The 19021-nt window shown below is 35.5% G+C and overlaps 1 protein-coding gene across 1 annotated transcript in view; it reads left to right on the top strand.

Annotated features, from left to right (window-relative positions):
• Nucleotides 1-11360, top strand: part of CCDC102B (coiled-coil domain containing 102B) — a 125904-nt gene extending 114544 nt beyond the window's left edge. Inside the window, exon 5 of the mRNA XM_036395903.1 lies at nt 11229-11360. Coding sequence (XP_036251796.1) covers nt 11229-11318 — 90 coding nt within the window. The 3' untranslated portion in view covers nt 11319-11360. The remainder of the gene's footprint in view (nt 1-11228) is intronic.
• Nucleotides 11361-19021: the final 7661 nt, after the last annotated feature.

The raw sequence follows: 19021 nt of genomic DNA, 5'->3' as shown, positions 1-19021 counted from the left end.
CATCTAAACTGGTGTCTTCTTTCTGGGATGGAAAAAAGTAAGTCTCTGAAAGACTTTAAGAACACAGCAGGTGTTCCAGGGGTACCATGCAAGATTCCAGGAAAATCAAAATCAAGGACTCCTCAGTCAGAGGTGATATCTTTTAAGCCTTTTCCTCTACTAAATTGTTCAGTTGCTTTCTGCTCCCATGTAAAGCTTTTATAACAGCTTACTACAAGAGGTCTTTAGACTCATGTACTGTTAAAATTTATTCAGTACTGATAGAGGTTGTGACCTGTTCCTATCCACTCCATCATACGCATCATGAGGTTTGTCTAGTCATCTCTGCTGTTCAAGTAAGACAATATATGTGTTAACATGTCTGGATGGTTCTGCAAACCTTTTCTTGGTTTGGCATGAATTCTTGTCAGGTACAGTAAATATTGTATTCAGTATTCATCGTGTGGTTATTTATTCGATTAATATTATTTTTTTGGTACTTTACCGTTCCAGACCATTGTTACAGTATCTTATCGCTTTCCAAATTCTGCATAATGATCAACCATTTTCTTTCAGAGAAGAGAGCAGCATGTTCTCACTGAAAAAGCAGTGGGATAACTAAAAAAAGCCATTCATTTTGTAAGTGGAATATTTCAGAAGTTTTCAACTTCAACTTCTGCTAATTAAGATTATTTACAATCTACTTGTCTATAACTAATCAGAAGATCAGAAGTTAGTTATTTCCATATGACTTTTTTCTCCTTTTTTTTGAATGCTGATAGTCTGATGATTCCTTTCACTGAATTGATATCACTGTCACTCCACTGATCACCAACTATCATCTTTAGAAATCCTGAATGATGATGTGCAAAATTTTTTCTTGAGCCTATAAGTATAAATACTGCACTTTTATCTTTTTAGACAGAGAAATAATAATGTATTTTTCTATATCCATCATGGTGTCCTTTACAAAAAAAAAAAAAGAGACAATCTATTTTGCTACCAAAATTAACAGTAGCAAGCAAGGATGGTCTGTCAACATGGGTCTGTCAGCATTTGTGGTGCTTATAGGCTTGTGCTTCTTTACAATTACCTGTAAAATATTTGGCACTTAGTTTTTCATTTGTGCAATCATGCTTCAGTTGTGCTCCAAAATTTAGAAAATTAATAGAGAAAAGCAGATCCAGTATTCTAATGTTCTTACAGTTTTAGATTCATAGCAATTTTTCTCACAGACATAAGATTTTTAAAGTAAAACAGCATCTCACACTTGGAGAATGCAAATGTATTCCTCTTAGAGGCACTTTAAGCGCTTCCTTATGCAGATGACACTGCCACTGAAGAGCTTCTTTCCCTTCCCAGTACAGTTGCACTTGTCATAAAAAATTCTCAAGTGATAGTTGAAGACTGCAAAGTTAAAGTTGATATAAGATTATTCATATTCTTTGTATGCTGTATCTAAATTTCTAGGTTATAAGGAGGGGAGGCTCAAGAAAACTTAGAAATTCTTACTGACACCAAAGAGTTGTTCCACAGAAATTATTTGTGTGTGCTCATGATTTGTATTAGTTTTGTGAATATAGCTCTATAAATTTTAGAGATACATCAACGTTGAGCCATCAGTGGTGCTTCTTTCACAATTTTCAGGGGAAAAATATATTTCTCCCATCAGGTTTAGGAATAATTAAATGTTCTGTTCATGACTCCTCTTATTCAGAGGTAAATTAACTCATACACATACACGAGTTTGTAACAAACATGTCTCTATTTTCATGTATGATTGGACTATGCTCAATTTTCTATCTAATATAATTTGAAATGGATAAGCCACTTTACCAAAATGTCAAGGCCAATCACTATCGCAATCTCACAGTGAGTAATTCTAATACTTTTTGTGCATCAGTTTATGCAGTTAATGTAACTACAGTGCCACAAAACCAATAAAATCCAGCATATACAAGATATGAACAGAATTCAGAACCACATGATGAAACAACCAGCTTGCTTGGTTTAACTTTCTGTGGTCTTTAAATCTAGCATAGCTCATGTATGTGCCTGTGAATTCTGCATATCCTATGGATCTTCTGTATCTTCCATAAAACGCTGTAAAAATTCCTAAAATCTAAGAAAATCTACCAAGAAGACAATATTCTCAAAATGTTTTTGATATTTCTGAACCCAGTAAAGTGATGCTCACTCTAACTCCCCTGCTGTGATTCATAATTTTCAGGAAATAAAGAGAATAAAATAAATCAGCTATGCCTGTCTAAAAACATAGCAGAAAACCGGATTCTGCCTCTAGTCAGAGAAGAGCTTCACAGCATTTCAGTCCAATATTCTATTGATTTTAATGACATGAATAGAACTATAACCTTTTTTTATTTATTATATATATTTTTGATAAGTAGCAATTTACAGGCATCTAAAGAATTGTTTGAAAAATTTAATCTGGAAGTAGCAAAAACTTTAGATATCTGAAAAAACAAGGAACTTCAAAGCAACAGATAGAAAATTGTAACAGTAACAAAATTATTCTATCAAAAAAAAAAGAAAAAATTACAAGATTTCTGTATTGCTACTGAAAGAAAGAATGTTCAAAATATAAGACCCTTTCTATCATTAGAAGTTATAAGTAAAATCATAGAGGATGTGAAATTAAACTCAATTACACGCAATTGGAGCTACCAATATTCCATATTCCTGTAATATTTAGGGGTTTTTTTAAGCTTTAAAGCGTGACTGTGCAATAAACCAACAGCGATGTGTGCTCCAGCTGCTGAATGGGTCAAGTGAGGGTGTTGGGTACTTTGCAAGGAAAGAGTCTTGGACTGTTCCACTCATAGACAGGGAGCTGAGAGGGGTGGGAATGAGATTTGCAGAATCATGAAGGCAGGAGATGAGCTGAGCATGGCACTGTTGTTGGCCAGACATGAGAAACAGAGGTCACTGGAGCCTGGGTGAGGGCGAGGATAACAAGGCAGCAGTTTGCACAGCCTTTTGCACAGAAGGGTACAGAAGGGAGAGATGGGAAACCACAGGACAGTCAGTCTCACTCCTTGAACCCTGAAAAGGTAACAACTAAGCCTAGAAACCATTTCCAAGTGTACTGAGGACAATAAATGCATTGTCTGGATCCAGAACTGGTTATCTGAGTTGCTGGGCAACAGGACAATAAGGGAATCCTGAAAGTACAAAGATGGAACGGATCCTCAGATATGCAATGGTTCTGGATGCTAGAGAACTACCAGGAAAATAGTGGTAGAAATGCAGTCATTTCATTATTAATTTTGTCCCAGCAATGTCGTAATCCAGAGACAATAAATTGGACTTTTCAAAGGAGTGTGTAGGTAATAGGTCAACTTATCCTGAAATGCATTCTGAATTAGGTGTATCAATAATATAATTGAGATATGGAACCTTTGTTGTTGATACTTGAGAAAAGGCAACTTTTCTTACCAAAAAAAAAAAACCAAAACCCAAACTTTGAAAAGCAGTGTTGTTAATTTTTACCAGATCTATGAATAGTATTTGGCAAATACCAATTTGTTTTCCTAACACATTGGTAAATAGATAAAACAATATTGCGAAAAATTGACAAGGGAAAAAAAATAAGCATGATGTAAATCTTATCTACTTGTATTTTACCTAATCTTTAACTGCTTTACTCTTTCACTGCTTTTGTCTTTGTCAGCTTTACTGCCATTTTGGCATCAGAGGCTTTCCCCCTGCTGTTTGCATACATAAGAATTTTACTGGTCCTGAGAGCCCTTGTACGTTTTTTATCAGACATGGTAGGTCCTAAGATAACAAAACCTTCATGTCACCAGATTACCATCACCATTTGTTGCTTTTCACTTCAGGTCCCACATGATTTCAGCAGTCAAAGCCTTACTAGGCACAGAACTGGAGATTAGTGCTTTGTGATACTTGAAAGCTGAGGTTCATACTTCCAGCTGTATGATTTTCTAGCTGCATGCTCTTTAACAGCTGGTGAGATAGTAGCTGCTCTCATGTCAGAATTTGAAGCTGTGAGGAGTGGAAGGGAGCAGAATGACTAATTGTAATGCACACGTTCCCTTTCTATCTCTAGCTTTGCAAGTTTTAAAAGAAATGCTTTCCTTGTTGCAAAGCTCATAATCACAGCCCAGCAGTTGTGCACAGTATTTGTTCCCACTCCAGCCGGTTCAAGAGATACCAGAATTTAATACTGTTAGAGATGAGCAGTGTTTTGGGCAATGATCCAAGGCAGAACATGGTCTATAGCATAACTCTCTAGTGCTTCCCAGAACTCTCATATAATTTTCTTTCAATGACTATTATAACCAGGAGGCATAATATTGAATATTAGAAGCAAATTTTTCAGGAGTTAAATTATTTCTTTTCTTGAATGTACATGGATTTGAATGTACATGGATTTTTTTTTCCCTTTTTTTGAGGAGAACTTGATTTTCAATCTAAATCTTAGCACACTGTAGTGTTTTCCTTGTGAAAAGTACAAAGAACTTCCTCAATATAATTCTGAAAATACCTAATTTAGTTTCATGACATATATGGATGGAAAATAGCAAGCGAATAAAGGCACATGGGGAGGAAAGTTGATGTCTGCTTCATAGTGATATATCTTTCATACCTGGAAGAAGTAAGAGGAAAGCCATGAAGATGCATGCTGAGCAACTGTTAAAAGTTGAGAATACTGAAAGAGTAAAAGAAAGGAAATTGAAGCTGGCAGCCATGTAATTGCTGGGAAGGGAAAACATCATGATTTTTATTGGCCTGGAGATTGTGTAGGTGAAGATTTTGTGGCAAGTGAATTTTAATGTATTAAGAAAGGAATGAGAAAAGGGCTTGAGCCAAGTGCACTTTCTTGGCCTTTTTTTCAATTTTTAAAAAAAATTGCTCACAGAAAACATTCTATACAAATCACACTTAAAACAGAAAGGAATGTATATATTATTTATATCTTTTTCTTGGTAGGACTAGAAGAGCTATTCCTGTGTTCAAAATCAGAAGACACTTTAAAAAAGAAAGAAGTATTTAAAAGTATTTAAAAGAAATATTAAAGCATGTTATACAAGTGAGACTTCTTATGTCTACTTACAAGTCCTAAAACAGCCACCTGTACTATCTGCATCCTTCAATATTCCTGAAATCTGTTTTCAATTTTTACCTTCAAATGTACTTGAATTTTGAGTGCTTGCAATACAAATGTAAAGCTTTGAATAATGAGAAAATGCTTTGAATAATGAGAAAAATGGCAAAATCAGTTTGTATTTAGCCTAAATGTATGCTTAGCAAGAGCAAAAATGCTGAGACATGCTTTCTTTTCAAACATAAGGAAATTTTCTGATATTTTATTGTAATATGCAAGGAATTAAATATTAATTGGCAAAATTACATGAGTGAAAAATGGAGATGTAGATAAGAGAAAAAAAACATTTTCAGACAAATTTTGAAAAATGTACTTTCTTCTGAATACTTTCACTGTAAAAGGAGATGATATTGGTATTCTGGTTCATTCCAGGAGGTTCAAAGTATTCTAGAAAGCAAAGGTAGAAAGGCCTTTACTCCCCTATTACTATCATTCCCCTAAAGGTGGAAATTTTACTTCTTGTGTTCATTTTCTTGGGGAGAATAGATTGAATTTTTCTTCTATCATGTAGTTGAAAGGGAAAGTTTTCTTATTTGGTCATCCCATAGCCTGCCATGGTAATATTCTAAAATGTTATAAATGAAGAAAGATGTTATTATGCAAAGCTATTATGAGAAAAAATATCTGAATATCTGAGAATTAACTATTTAAGAAAAGGAGAGCTTTTATTTTAAAGATAGGTTATTTTAATTATTATTATATGTCAGAATCATATGTCAGAACAGTGAAATAATTATGTTATAAATGGGAACAATTCTTCTTTTGGAAAACTATAGTTAACAAGACCTGAGTTTATGAAAGACTGTTCAAAGGAGTCCTTTCCCATTAAGTATCCACTGAGTTGTATTTATCCTCTACCATTCTAAAAGTTCTTACAGTGGGTAACTTATTCAAAATTTCAGCACAGTTACCATGATACAGAAGCAAAGGGTCTTGTTTAGTAGCAAAATTTGATAAAAATATTAATTTTGTCATATTCTATTTTAGGGAAAATATTACATGTAATTGTAAAGTGAATTTCAGTGGTACCTATTGTAATATACTGTACACAGAAATGTACTTGGGAAATTTATTCTTATATAAATTTTTAAGTTAAAAGGGGTTATAATTATATAAGAAAACACAAACATTTTCTTGAAAGGAAAATAAAAGCATAATTTTTCATGAGTTCAGTAAGTAAAAATAATTTAATGAGAAATATAGAAAAAGATGGCTTGTGGTCTTGTGGATCTCAAAGGAAACACAACTTTAGCATTTAAAGAAAATGTCATGCTGTTTGAGAGGACATGTAGAATTTTTAGAGATTGGAATAGCATAGTGGGTGAGTTTACAGTGGGTTTGAGTAATTTCTGCAGTGTAAAATATGAAACCTAATTCAATATCCATATGTTCACTCATGATCTTTTACAGTCCCCTAATGCTAAATGGCAAATACATTTTAATTAAAGCAGAAGCTGACATAAATCCATGTTCTATAATTTGGGCATTAGCTTGTAATTCCACTCAGAATATTAATTATTTTATTCATAAATAAATGTCTAGAATTGTAGTTTAGTTTATACCAGTAGATGCTAGCTCAGGCTTATAGAGTTTTCCTTTCTGAACTCTGATTAGGTTTCATACCAGAGATCCCTTCCTTCCTTATCCACCAATGAAAATAGCTTAGCACAGCACCACTGTTGAGACAGTAAATGACAAATGGAAGTGGTTCTGAACTGAAATTTATTATTGATTATTGCTAAGTGAATTCTCATCTTTTTATATTTAAAAATTACATATCCAGGGTATTAATTATTTGGTCTAAATTATTTGATCAAAACGTTTCTGATGCAAGTATTTGAGACTTTAGTGGTAAGGGCTCATTTTCATTCTTATTTCATTTTCTATATCAAGTTCATGATGCAGTATATGCCTTTTAGAAAAGCACATGACATAGTTAAGAGTATTCTTTTGAGAAGAGAACTGTTTTTTAGTCTCCATAGTAGTCCTAAATTTAAATAGGAACCCTGATAGGATTGAGCTAATGTGGCAAAATTCAGCTCATCTAAGAGGCCTATGGAATCTGTAAATACCAAAAAGAGAGACAGTGTGTTTTACAAATAACTATCATTGTGTTTTTGGAAATCCATAAATTCCTTAAACTTTAGTTTTTCAAGAATTAATTCCCTTAAAGGAGAAAAATATTTCGTACATCTTCATTTTCCTCTCTTCTCCACATGTACAGGTGGATATTTATCAGAATATAGTCACCTTATATTTCTTGCTGTATTTTCATTCACGCTGCTACACTAATCCCTTACGATTTTGCCTCTAATCTGTACTCCTGAGAAATGCACACATCTGTCCTTGGGAAGTCATCCTTGATTAAAACAAACAGCAACCTTGTAATGTCTCTCTGTAGAATCATTACAGCAAACTGTGTGAGGATTAAATAAGATGACAATAATAATTTAAGTATCATGTGTAGCTACCTTAAAATAGTTCTATCTAGCTCTTCCATCTATTGAAAATTTGGAAAGAATCCTACCTTCCATCGATACTTACTGTGCACTTTCACTAAAAAGGAGATCAATTGAAACAGCAGTGAATTTTTTTAAAATATTCTGTGGAGAAATGCATGTACAAACTATATTAATTGAGCTCTAAAATAGTGATGCTAAACAACAAAAGCAAGGAAATGCACAGTGAAGCAGGAAATGTACCATATGTTATTGTATACCTGGGTACAATGGGGACACTATCTTAATGGCTTTCTTAATATTTCTGTTGTACCAGATATTGGTGGACATATGGTATGCTGCCTTTTTATATGCTTGTGTCTTTTCACAATTTTGTTAGCTGACTTTGATAGCATTTTCTATTTGTCTGCTGTTAGGAAAAAGGCTTTAAAATGTTTTGCTTATTTATCTGGAGTTTGAAACCCATGCACATCATTTTGCTTATTAATTTATACCCCATTTTTAAAACTTTCTTCAAGACCTGTTGCTTATTTCTTTTATTTTTAAGCTTTCCATAGTCTTAGTCCCAGTCTGGAAGTAATGTGAAATACAGTTAAGTGTTTCACATGCAGATGGGTTTCAAATCAATGTCAGTGCTGGCCAAACACATGGCTGAAGCAACAGCAACAGCTGCAGAGCTCACCAGGCTTTGCACAACCAGAATGGTACAACCATAGAATCATAGAATTATAGGTTTTGGAAAAGACCTTCAGGATCATTTAGTTCACCAGTTAACCCAGCACCACTGAACTATGTCCCTAAGCATCATATCTGCACATCTTTTGAACACCCCCAGGGATGATGACACAACTACTTCCCTGGGCAGCTGGTTTCAGAGCTTGACAACCTTTTGCTAAAGAAATTTTTCCTAATATCCAACCTAGACCTCCACTGGCACAACTTAAGGTTATTTTCTCTTGTCCTTTTTCTTACTTGAGCACTCATGCAACTGGCTTCTTCCCTACTGACCCAAGGAACCTCCACGAGCTCCAGCTGGCAGCAAAGTTTCCCGTTTCATTTGACTCCTACTGCCCTTCCAGCTGAGAAACAAAATAAAACTTCTTGTGACATCATTTCCTGGACACCACGTGTTTTCAAGTTTGGCTGATACAGAATACCAAAGGGAAAGGTTTCCCTAATTTTTTTATGGCCCAATCTTCATAAATGTTCACATTTAAATAGGTCATTCATTGCTTCCATCACATGGAATACACACATTGAAATCACAGAAGTCCAGAAGTAGTCAGAGGAAATATATCGTGTAGCAGAGAAGAGCAACTGGGCCAAATCCTTTTGACATACATGTGACTTACTCCAGTTATATCCTGGCAAAAATTCCCTCCATTAAAGTGATCTCAGGGCTTCTCACTGGAGGTGTTTGAAGACTGTTTAAACCAATGTAGAAGCAAAAGGACATTGTTGTACATTAGCTGGTCAATAGCCATTCTTAAGTCTTATAAGACATTACAGATCAGGACTAGTTTTTTAACTAAGATTTAGTCATTTCTGGCAAGTGTTAGTACCTTTGTGTGAACATTTAAAACTTGCCATTCTAATATTCACCAAGCAGTTCTGGTAGCAGCTCATTATATGTGCAGCTGCATTAGCTTAAATATGAAATAGAAGGCATAATGAAAGTCTCCTAACTTTTTTATAATGTCAGTAACCTTACATGATATCTAGCAATGCCAGACTAATTGTTTCTGAAATGTTTAAATAAGAAATATTTTAAAAACAAATCACTTGATTTATCCTGAAAACTTACCATGTGTATTCCTAGGAAATCAAGTAATTTAAGTCCATAGCCATCAATCACACCTAATAATTTTTCATATATTTTAGGGTTTTTTCTTTAAATTTAATTTAAAACCTTTTCAGTAGCTAGTTTTAGGAATTCTATTTTTAATTTATATTAATATATATTTGATTAGCACATGAATGGGAAAGGATAAAACTGAGTAATTTTGCACAAGTATTTTAATAAGGAGCTGTTCATATAACTAATCTGGAATTTTTTATATGAAAAAGTCATTATTGGAAATCATTAAATGAAAGTAATTAAAAAGGAAACAGCCATCTCTTTCAAAAGGATTCCAGTAAAACTCAGTAGCAGTAACCAAGTTGCTGCACAACCTAGTCTTGTGTATCCAGCAGGGTGAAGAACTTGCCAGCTTATTGATTCTTACTGATGTAGGGCTTGGCAATCAGTCTGTATCTGGAATAATTAGTGGGGATGTTAATTAGTAGACAGGAACATCATGGGGTCCCTGACACTATAAAGAATTACACTGATATGCCAGCTCAAAGGCTTTTACACTTTGGCAGCTTAAATGTTTTTGACATGTGACGCTGTTTTTTCTAAGAAGGTTGTTGTTTTATAAATAGTAGGCAGATTAGATTAGATGTGTGTGCACAGTGGCATGACTGACCTGTCCACACTGTCAGGGAATGGATTTACAAATGCATTAAAATTGCAAAGAATTAACTGGGTACTATTACAATGGTAAAAAGTCTCCACATTTTGGTAAAAAGTCTCAGGTTCTTTGACATTTTATTCAGACTTTGTTCACAAGACTATTGGGGTCCAAAAATCAATAGTAAACCAATGTGTTCATGAATTCTCTTTTCTGAAAACCTGTTCAAGACACATAAAGGGACAAGTACAGAGTAATTTCACCATGGCTTTTGGTAGGATTTGAATGAAAGTGCCAAGATGACATGGAGGGAATTGGAGATGTATGCCCCTAAGCTTAAAGCACAATTAATTAATCATGGATGAGATAAAAACTAGTAACATACAAAAACAGTTTAGATCTGACATGATTTCCTCACTTTTACATGAAGTCTTGTAGAGTCAGCTTGTAGTATAGCTACTTTGGGTGTACTTGAGATCATACATTTTGATAAATGTCTGCTGTTCTGTGCAAGGCTACTGTCTGTTCATTGTGCTCTAAATTCCCGAGAGTGTAATAGCCAGTTTCTGGCACCCAGCTTGAGTGGATGTTCTTGCTCTGCTGCACATTGTTATTAGGAATGCGACTTATCAACTCAAAAATTATAAAAACTGACATACTTTTATCATAGTTATGTTTCAATTATAAATTTTATAGTGCTTATACTATCTCCTTGTTGTTATTAATTTAATGTGAAGACATTATGCCAAACTAGTGGCTAGAATTCTGTCAGATGAGGAGTTTGAGACCTGTTTGATCTTTTACACTATTTCCCACTTTCCCTTCTTGCCAAAAAGACACATGAGTTGAAAGTAAGTGCTTTAAATGTGTCTTGAATAGCAATAAGACTGAAGTTCAGAACTGCCAATCAATAAATAATGGCTCCTAGTCATCAAAAGTGTAGCTCGCTTCTCTCTGTGAAAGACAATTCCAAGTAATTGCTCTGAAACTATGCTTTTTCATTTCTTATTAAGGAATCAGCTGAAAAAGTATCCAATGTGTACAATACAGAAAGATTTTCTCATCTAAATTCTAATGTCTCCTATTGAAATATTTTTCTTAGAAGAAATTTGAGCTGCAACTGTTTAAACTTGAACTGACTTTTCTGTTTTGTGTTGTGGTCACACCTTTTTAAAAATTCCATTCCAGAGTAAAGAGGCGGAAGGAAGTGAATGCAGGATTTGGGACCAGACAAAGTTCCTTGTCTGTTGTTGGAGATTCCACCGTGACAGTGAGTGAAGTTATGGGAGATCACCAAAAACCCCTGCAAGGTTAACAGCAAAGAGGAGAGGCCAACACTGTTCATAAAGACATACAAGAAAGTTTCATTGAAAAAGTGCATGTCAGATATATATAGGAATACTGTATGCATTGTTTCTATGCATTCCTGATTTTTTATAAGAACCAAGGAAAATATGCTAGAGTCAGGGTGCACATTTCTAGAAGTTATGTTGGCCATTGTCATTCCTTTCCAGTCGTTCTAACTGTTCTCTTCTAAAGCAAAAGGTGGGCTTTAATTAAAATGCTCTATAATTTACCTTTGGGAAAAAGGACTTTACAATGTGCATGATCTATGGCAGGATCACATTCTGTCCTGGGAAGATGTTAAGTCTGAAATGGAAGTCAGTGGTTTGTTTCTTGCTTTGCTTGTGTGTTTTACTTTCATAACACAGTGGAAAAAATATCTGTATCACAGGACACCCAGTTGTACCAGAGTGACATGTCTATTACACTTTTCTTTCATTAGAAAAAAGAAGGAAAAAAATTATTTTAAATATCCAAAAATTATCGCATACACATTTAGATTAAAAAAATCTTTTCCCTATGTGTTTCTTATACTCATCACATAACAAAATAAATGCATCTCAAATTTACCTTATTGTCTACATATCTCATTTTAATTTAAATTTTACTTTATTAATTGTCCATGAAAAAGAATTTTAAATGTCATGGAGGAAGTAACATAAATAAGATAAACTGGAAAAGCAGATATTGAGGATTTTAGAAAATTTACAGTTTATAAAACCATCAGCAACTTTCAGCCATCAAGGGAGACAGAAATTATAATTTTGTTTACCATGTGCAATTGATAATGAGTATATGCAGATTCTATTTCACCAGGCTTGCTGTAATTGCTCAGGAATATGTTTGTTTTGTTCCTTATATCCCCATAAACTGAGAACATATCTTAGGGCTCTAGTTCTATTTAAAGCTATTTCCTTTCCAAGAGGGGGTTGTTAGATCTCTTGATTTCTTTTGCAACCTAGGACAACACAAAAAGTGAGAAGTCTTAAAGATTATTTCTTACACAGGAATTGCATTTTTCCCAGGAATTCTCTGAGCTGCAGATGCTTTGAAGCTGGGAAGAAAATGTTCTTATGACCCTTTCTGAGCTTTAGGCTGCTGGAGATGGGATGTGAGAGCAGAAGTATCTGTGTTTTGACAACCTTTATGTATTCTTAACCCTCTTTCATGTTTGTAATGCTGAACTAATTTCAGCCACTACCCCTCAGTACATGCTAAGGGATATACAATGAGGGGATTCTGTCTTTGTTGCCAGTAGCTGATTCACAAGTTTGTCAACAAGGTACAGAGATGCTGTGAGAAAATTTTAAATGGAATTTAAACATATAATACTTACAAGAATTGACAATAGGATTCATAATTCTTTTTTTCATAATTCAAACTTCCTCTCTTTATTAGTTCATTGGTTCAAGGTTTTATATTAGACAAAAGATCTCTGGTCTTGTTCCATGCATTGTGAAATGGCACACTGACTTTCTCTAAAACTCCATCTGCTTTTCTTATGCCAGCGTCTTCACGATGCCACAGTGTGTGAAATGGCTGCATTGAAAATGTTGATGTGAATGATAGAAATGGAAAGTGCATAATTATTGATTTTTAAGTGCTGCAGCAGCCAAATGTACTTCTAGGGTTATACTGATGCACTAGAAAGAATGGCAACACAACAGCTTACTGATAAAAGCTTGTATCATTTAGATTAACTTCAGAGATAAGATCTTTCTCTTTTTTTTTCTGACAAGCCATTAGAAATGTAGCTATTTTAGAGATAAAGTATGGTTTCAGCACTGACCAAAATACCTATAAGCTCCAGAGTATTTTTTTCAGCCCACAGTAATAACTGTGCCTAAAAATCAAGTCAAATGATATTAAGAATTACTGGGGAAACTGGGATTCTGTCTTTTCTGTCTCTATTTCTAAATCTGTAGGAAAAACAAATAACACTTAATTGGTTCTGGAGAACACTTCTGTGCTAACAGCTTGGTAGTGCAACATGGATATTGAGGGAAATCAAACCAGAAGCTAGTTTCTGCTGCTCTTTTTTAACTCTACCATAAACCCTTTCATATGTGTTCACTGTATTATACAGCCCAGCAGGTGGAACACTCCTGGATGGTCTAAAAGTCATGGTGACAATAAAATATCACCACATGACACTAGTTTTAAAATTTATATTACAGAATGTCAGTACAGTATCTTTTCTTTCTCATGAGAAAATTTTATTTTCTTTTGGGGTAGTTAATATTGACATTTATCCCACACATATCTTTCTGATCACTTATTGATCATATTTTACTTTCAGGCACCTTCTGAATAGCACTTTTTATGTTTTCTTTCTTGCCTCTTATAGATCACACAAGATGCCTTAATTTTTCATGATTTCTCCCTATTGCCCGAGACAGAGAAAACTCAGCTACTTCCATTATCTAAATAAAATATTTATTTCATCTTTATATACACAGAGAACTTCAGAGGCTTCTCTGAAGAAGTAAACACATAAATTAGTCACTTGAAAGTGAGTCAAAATAAGATGATGTATGATTACCCTGGCTGGAGTTGAGAATGTGTGAGAATGCTAATTTATGACCTTCCCATAATAATACTAGAATATTTCCTGATCTTAAATATACACCTACGATATTTGCTATATACCAATGTTCCCACCCATTCCTCTTCACATTTTCCATGTGGGAAGTGAAGATAAACACATTTGTGCAGGAGTGATTTGCTCAAGGTCACCAAGCATAATTATGGGAAAGCCAAGAAAATTAACCTTAAATCTGGTAGCAAAAAATTGAGCTGTTCACCTTTTGAGATGAATGGTGCCTAAAACAGTGGAAAAAATAGTCGTTCCTATTTTCCTTTGCAAGGTAATAAATAGCATGAATCTTTTATGTGGTAAATTTTGCAAACTGATTGTAAACACAGTGATAGAATGACATGGAAATAATTTTCACAATGCTCAATTAAACCTTGTTTAATACCATCAACGTGTGTATTATTTAATATTGTTGCATGTGAAGAACGATAGGAAAGAATGATTTATGTGGTCTTGTGGTCCCGTATTAGTTGATATGGAAACAGTGGGTAACACTGTGTTTGGAATAAAATAAACCAAAATAGCTCAGCTGGAAGACACCTACAGTGACCATCTACTCCAACTGCCTGACCACTTCAGAGCTGACCAAAAGCTAAAGCATTTGTTAATGGTATTGCCTAAATGCCTCTTAAACACTGACAGCTTTGGGTCACTGATCTCTAGGAAGCCTTTTCCAGTGTTTAACCACACTCTCTGCAAAGAAATGCTTCCTAATGTCCAGTTTAAACCTTACTTGGCACAACTTTGAACCATTGCTATGCATGCTGTTACTGGACATCAGGGAGAAGGGTTCAGCAATTCCCTCTCCACATTTCCTCCTCAGGAAGCTGCAGAGGGTGATGAGGCTGCCCCTCAACCTCTTTTTCTCCAAGCTACACAAGCCTAAAATCCCTAGCTGCTCCTTCAAGGATATTGCCTCCAGCCCTTTCACCTGCTTTTTTGTCCTTCTCTGGATTCATTCAAGGATTTTTATATCCTTCTTAAATTGTGGGGTGCAGAATTGCACAAAGCGCTCGAGATGAGGCCACACCAACACTGAATAGAGCAGGACAATTACTTTATTTGACTGGCTGATGATGCTGTTTCAGCCATCCCAGGATGGGATTTGCCCTCAGGACTTCCAGGGCACTCTGCTGACTCACACTGAGCCTGCTGCAGAGCAGCACCCCCAGGGTCCTTCCTCCAAGACTGCTCCCCAGCCATTCCTCTCCCAGTTTATTACAGTGCCCAAAATTACTCCACCCTTGGAGCAGAATATGGCATTTGTTCTTGTTACATTTCATCCCATTAATCATTACCTAATGCTTCAATCTGTCTAGATCCCTCTGCAAGGCATCCTGTGCCACAAGAAAGTCAATAGCAGCTCCCAGCTTGGTATCATTAGCAAACCTGTTAATGGTGTATTTAGCTCCTGCATCCGGATAGTTAATAAATATACTGATATATTATTGATAAGTATATTGAACAAACCGGACCCTAAAACTGAGCCCTGAAGAGCACTACTGGTGGTCAGCTGGCAGACAGATGTAGCCCCATTCAGTACAACCCTTTGAGCTCTGCTCTTCAGCCAGTTCATCACACAGCACACCCTAAAAACATTCATCCCACAGTTGGACAGCTTGTCCAGAAAGGTGCTGTGAGGCACAGAATTAGCAGCCTTAGTAAAACCCAGACAAACTATATCCTTCACACATAGGCAGATGACTTTTTCATAGAGATATATCAAATTACTCATGTAGGACTTTACTTTTGTGAACCTAGGTTGTCTGTGCCACGTTGATGTCCTCCTTCCGGAATTAAACACTGCTTTTCTGAGGGATGTATCAATCTCCCTCTAGAGTACTTTGAAATAGTTTTCAAGACATAGGCCAAAATAATGTGCACTTATTGCACACTGTTGACTTGATTAACAGTTAGAGAATACTACTGAAATCTCTACCCTTGAATTCCCCAATCCACCTGTCTCCATGACTTTCTCAACTGAAAAGTTTTCTCAGAATTATCTGAGTCAATTTTCCCCATTTTAAATGGAAAGAAACCTTAAATGCTGCATTTAAAATATGCCATAAGCATATTATTTCTCAGAAAACATGAAGATTCTTGGATGCCTTTTACCATTACAGACCTTTTATGACGTGACTTCAGGAAGAAGACAGGCAATTTTAGTCAACTGAAATCAAAAAAGATCTATTCATAATTTTGTGCAGTCTAAATCAAAATTACCTAAAACCCAACACTAATTTCAAAGGATATTTTAAATATATTCAACAAATATAACTGTGTAAGACTGCAAATGTGATTCAATTGCCTCCTTTAATCATGAATAGAATATTTTCCAGGCAATGCCATTTCAGGAATCTATTGATCATAATTAGAAAAGGGCCATGAATGACTGCTTATGCTAAGCTTGGATAAAATAATTCTTAAGGCTATTAACATTTGAAAGGAAGAAAATGTAGATAAGAACAGGACAAATAATACCCTGTTATTTACTGTTTAAGCGTTGGGGTTTATCTTCGTAAGAGAATTTAAAGTGAAATTTTAGCATACCATCAATCAGTGAATGCATCAGAAGATAAAATTGGATTTACTAATCATCTTAACTGAACAAAATGCTATTTCTGTTAACAAATGAATGCTTTTCTTCCAGTTAGATAATCAATAAAAATACAAATGGATTTAAAAGGCAATTTATAAACAAGCTTCTCGTTACACATTGCACAATTTTATTGGCATCCACAAGTAGAATTTAAAAAGCACAGTTTTGACAGTTTTGAAATGGCAGCATATTTCTGGAGACTCTTAGCTTCTTAATGACCTGTGGGCATTGAATAGAGCTCAATGAAATCATGCATCTCTCTCTTAAAAAAAGAAAATGAAACAAAAAGACTCCTGTGTGGAGTAAGTAGTGACATGGTAATTTTCTAAGAAAACAATTCAGAATGAGGAAAAATATTAAGCTTTTAGGTGTTTGCACTTAGAAAACACTATTTTAATTTGCAAACATGTATCTTGAAATTTTAATTTACAGACACGTATTTTGAAAAATCCCCTTTCACAAGTAACAAAGAAATTAATCCAAAATTTTTTACATAATAATATAAACATATAAATAATCTCCTATTTTCTTCTTTCCTTACTGTGTACTAATTCTGCACCATTATTCCTATTAATATTTTCAGGTGTCTTGTTTTAAATTGTGTTGAGAAATAGGAAGTTTAAAGGCTTTTACTTCATCTAATGGAAAAATAATTTGTTTTACAAATTAAATGCCCTATGAAAGTTTGCAGGTAATTACATATAAATAATCATAGATAATTTTCTCTTTTTGCAGTGTTGTGGGTTAGCCATGGCTGGCTGCCAGGCGCCCACCAAGATCCTTCTCCATAGGACAGAGGGAGAAAAAATATTAAAGAACTTTAGAAAAAAGCTAAGAACATGGTGATTTCTTACCAGTTAGTTTCATGGGCAAAACAGATTTGACTTGGGGGAATTCAGCTTATTGCTAATTAATAACAGTGTAAGATGATGAGAAATAAAAAAACTAAACTAAAAGCTTTCCCCTTCCTCTTCTTCCCACGTTAAGTTTCAGTCCCTCAGCCCTGAATTCAGTACCTCTTTCCCTCAGTGGCACAGGAGGATGGAGAATGGGGTGTATATCAGCCCATAACAGCTCCCCCCTGCCACTCCTTCCTTGTCACACTGTCCCCCTGCAGTCCCTTCCACAGGATACAGTCCTTCATGAACTGTTCCAATGAGGCTCCTTCCCATGGGGCACAGTCCTTCAGCAACAGACTGTTCCAGCATGAATTCTGAGCTGCAGCTCCCACCAGAAAATCTGCTCCTGCATGGTTTCTCCACATGTTGCACCTTCCTCCTGACATGTCCAGCCTGGGGTCCTCCATGGACTGCACATAGATCTCTGCTCTGCCATGGACCTCCATGGGCTGCAAGAGGACAGCCTGCTGCACCATGCTCCTCTCCAAGAGGCTGCAGGGGAACTTCTGTTTTAGTGCCTGGAGCACCTTCTCCCTTCTTTCTTCTTTGACATTGATGTCTCAAGAGCTATTGGTTTCACTTTTTCTCATTCTTCTTTGTCACCATTGCTGAGCAGCATTTTTACCTATTCTTAAATATGATATCAGAGAGGAGCGGGTGGGCGCAACTTTGGCCAGTGGCAGGATCTCTTAGGAGCTGTCTGTAACTGGCTTTGTCTGATATGGGGTCAGTTTGTGTTGTCTGCTCATGAAGGCCACCTCTATAGCCCCCTACCTGCTACCAAAACCTTGCCGCAAAGCACCAGTTTTTATTCTCATAGTAAAACACTTCCTTCTGGGGTAATTTTAACAGTGGAAAGAGCATAACTTGGAGTAAATTTACCCCATTGTCTTATTTAAACAGATTTCATCGACCATTATTCTGTGGTTGTGATTTCTTATAAACCAGTGTATTCAATACAACCCTGGCTATGCAGCAATCTAGTGAACTGTTCCAAAGAGGTCAAATTTGATATTCTTCTCTATGGTGATGAGCTGTTTCCAATGCTGTCATTCATTATACTAATTAATGAAAAAGATAGAGTAAAAGAAGGACACAATTTCATTAAAAATCATAGGAAATTTTACCTAGTTTACTGTTAGCAAAGTAAAATTGCTTTCAAAATACCATCCTGTTCATATCTGTTCTGTTAATAAAAAAACGGCCACTCATAAGATTTCATAGAATCATAGACCAGTTTGGGTTGGAAATTACCTTAAAAATCACCTGCTTTCAACTCCCCTGCCATGCCTTACACTAGACCAGGGTGCTCCGAGCCCCATCCAACCTGGCCTTGAACACTTCCAGAGATGGGGCATCCAAAACTTCTCTGGACAGCCTATTCCAGTGCCTTGCCAACCTCACAGTAAGGAATTTTTTAATATCCAATCTAAGTCTAATCTCTCAATTTAAAGCCAACTACCCCTGTTTTACCACTACATATCTTTGCAAACCATCCCTATTCAGATTTCATCTGGGCTCCCCTCATGTCCCAAAAGGCCAC

Source organism: Molothrus ater, chromosome 1, assembly GCF_012460135.2.
Source record: "Molothrus ater isolate BHLD 08-10-18 breed brown headed cowbird chromosome 1, BPBGC_Mater_1.1, whole genome shotgun sequence".
NCBI lineage: Eukaryota > Metazoa > Chordata > Aves > Passeriformes > Icteridae > Molothrus > Molothrus ater.
Note: the sequence above shows the minus strand (reverse complement) of the source record. Positions and strands in the feature narration are given on the sequence as shown.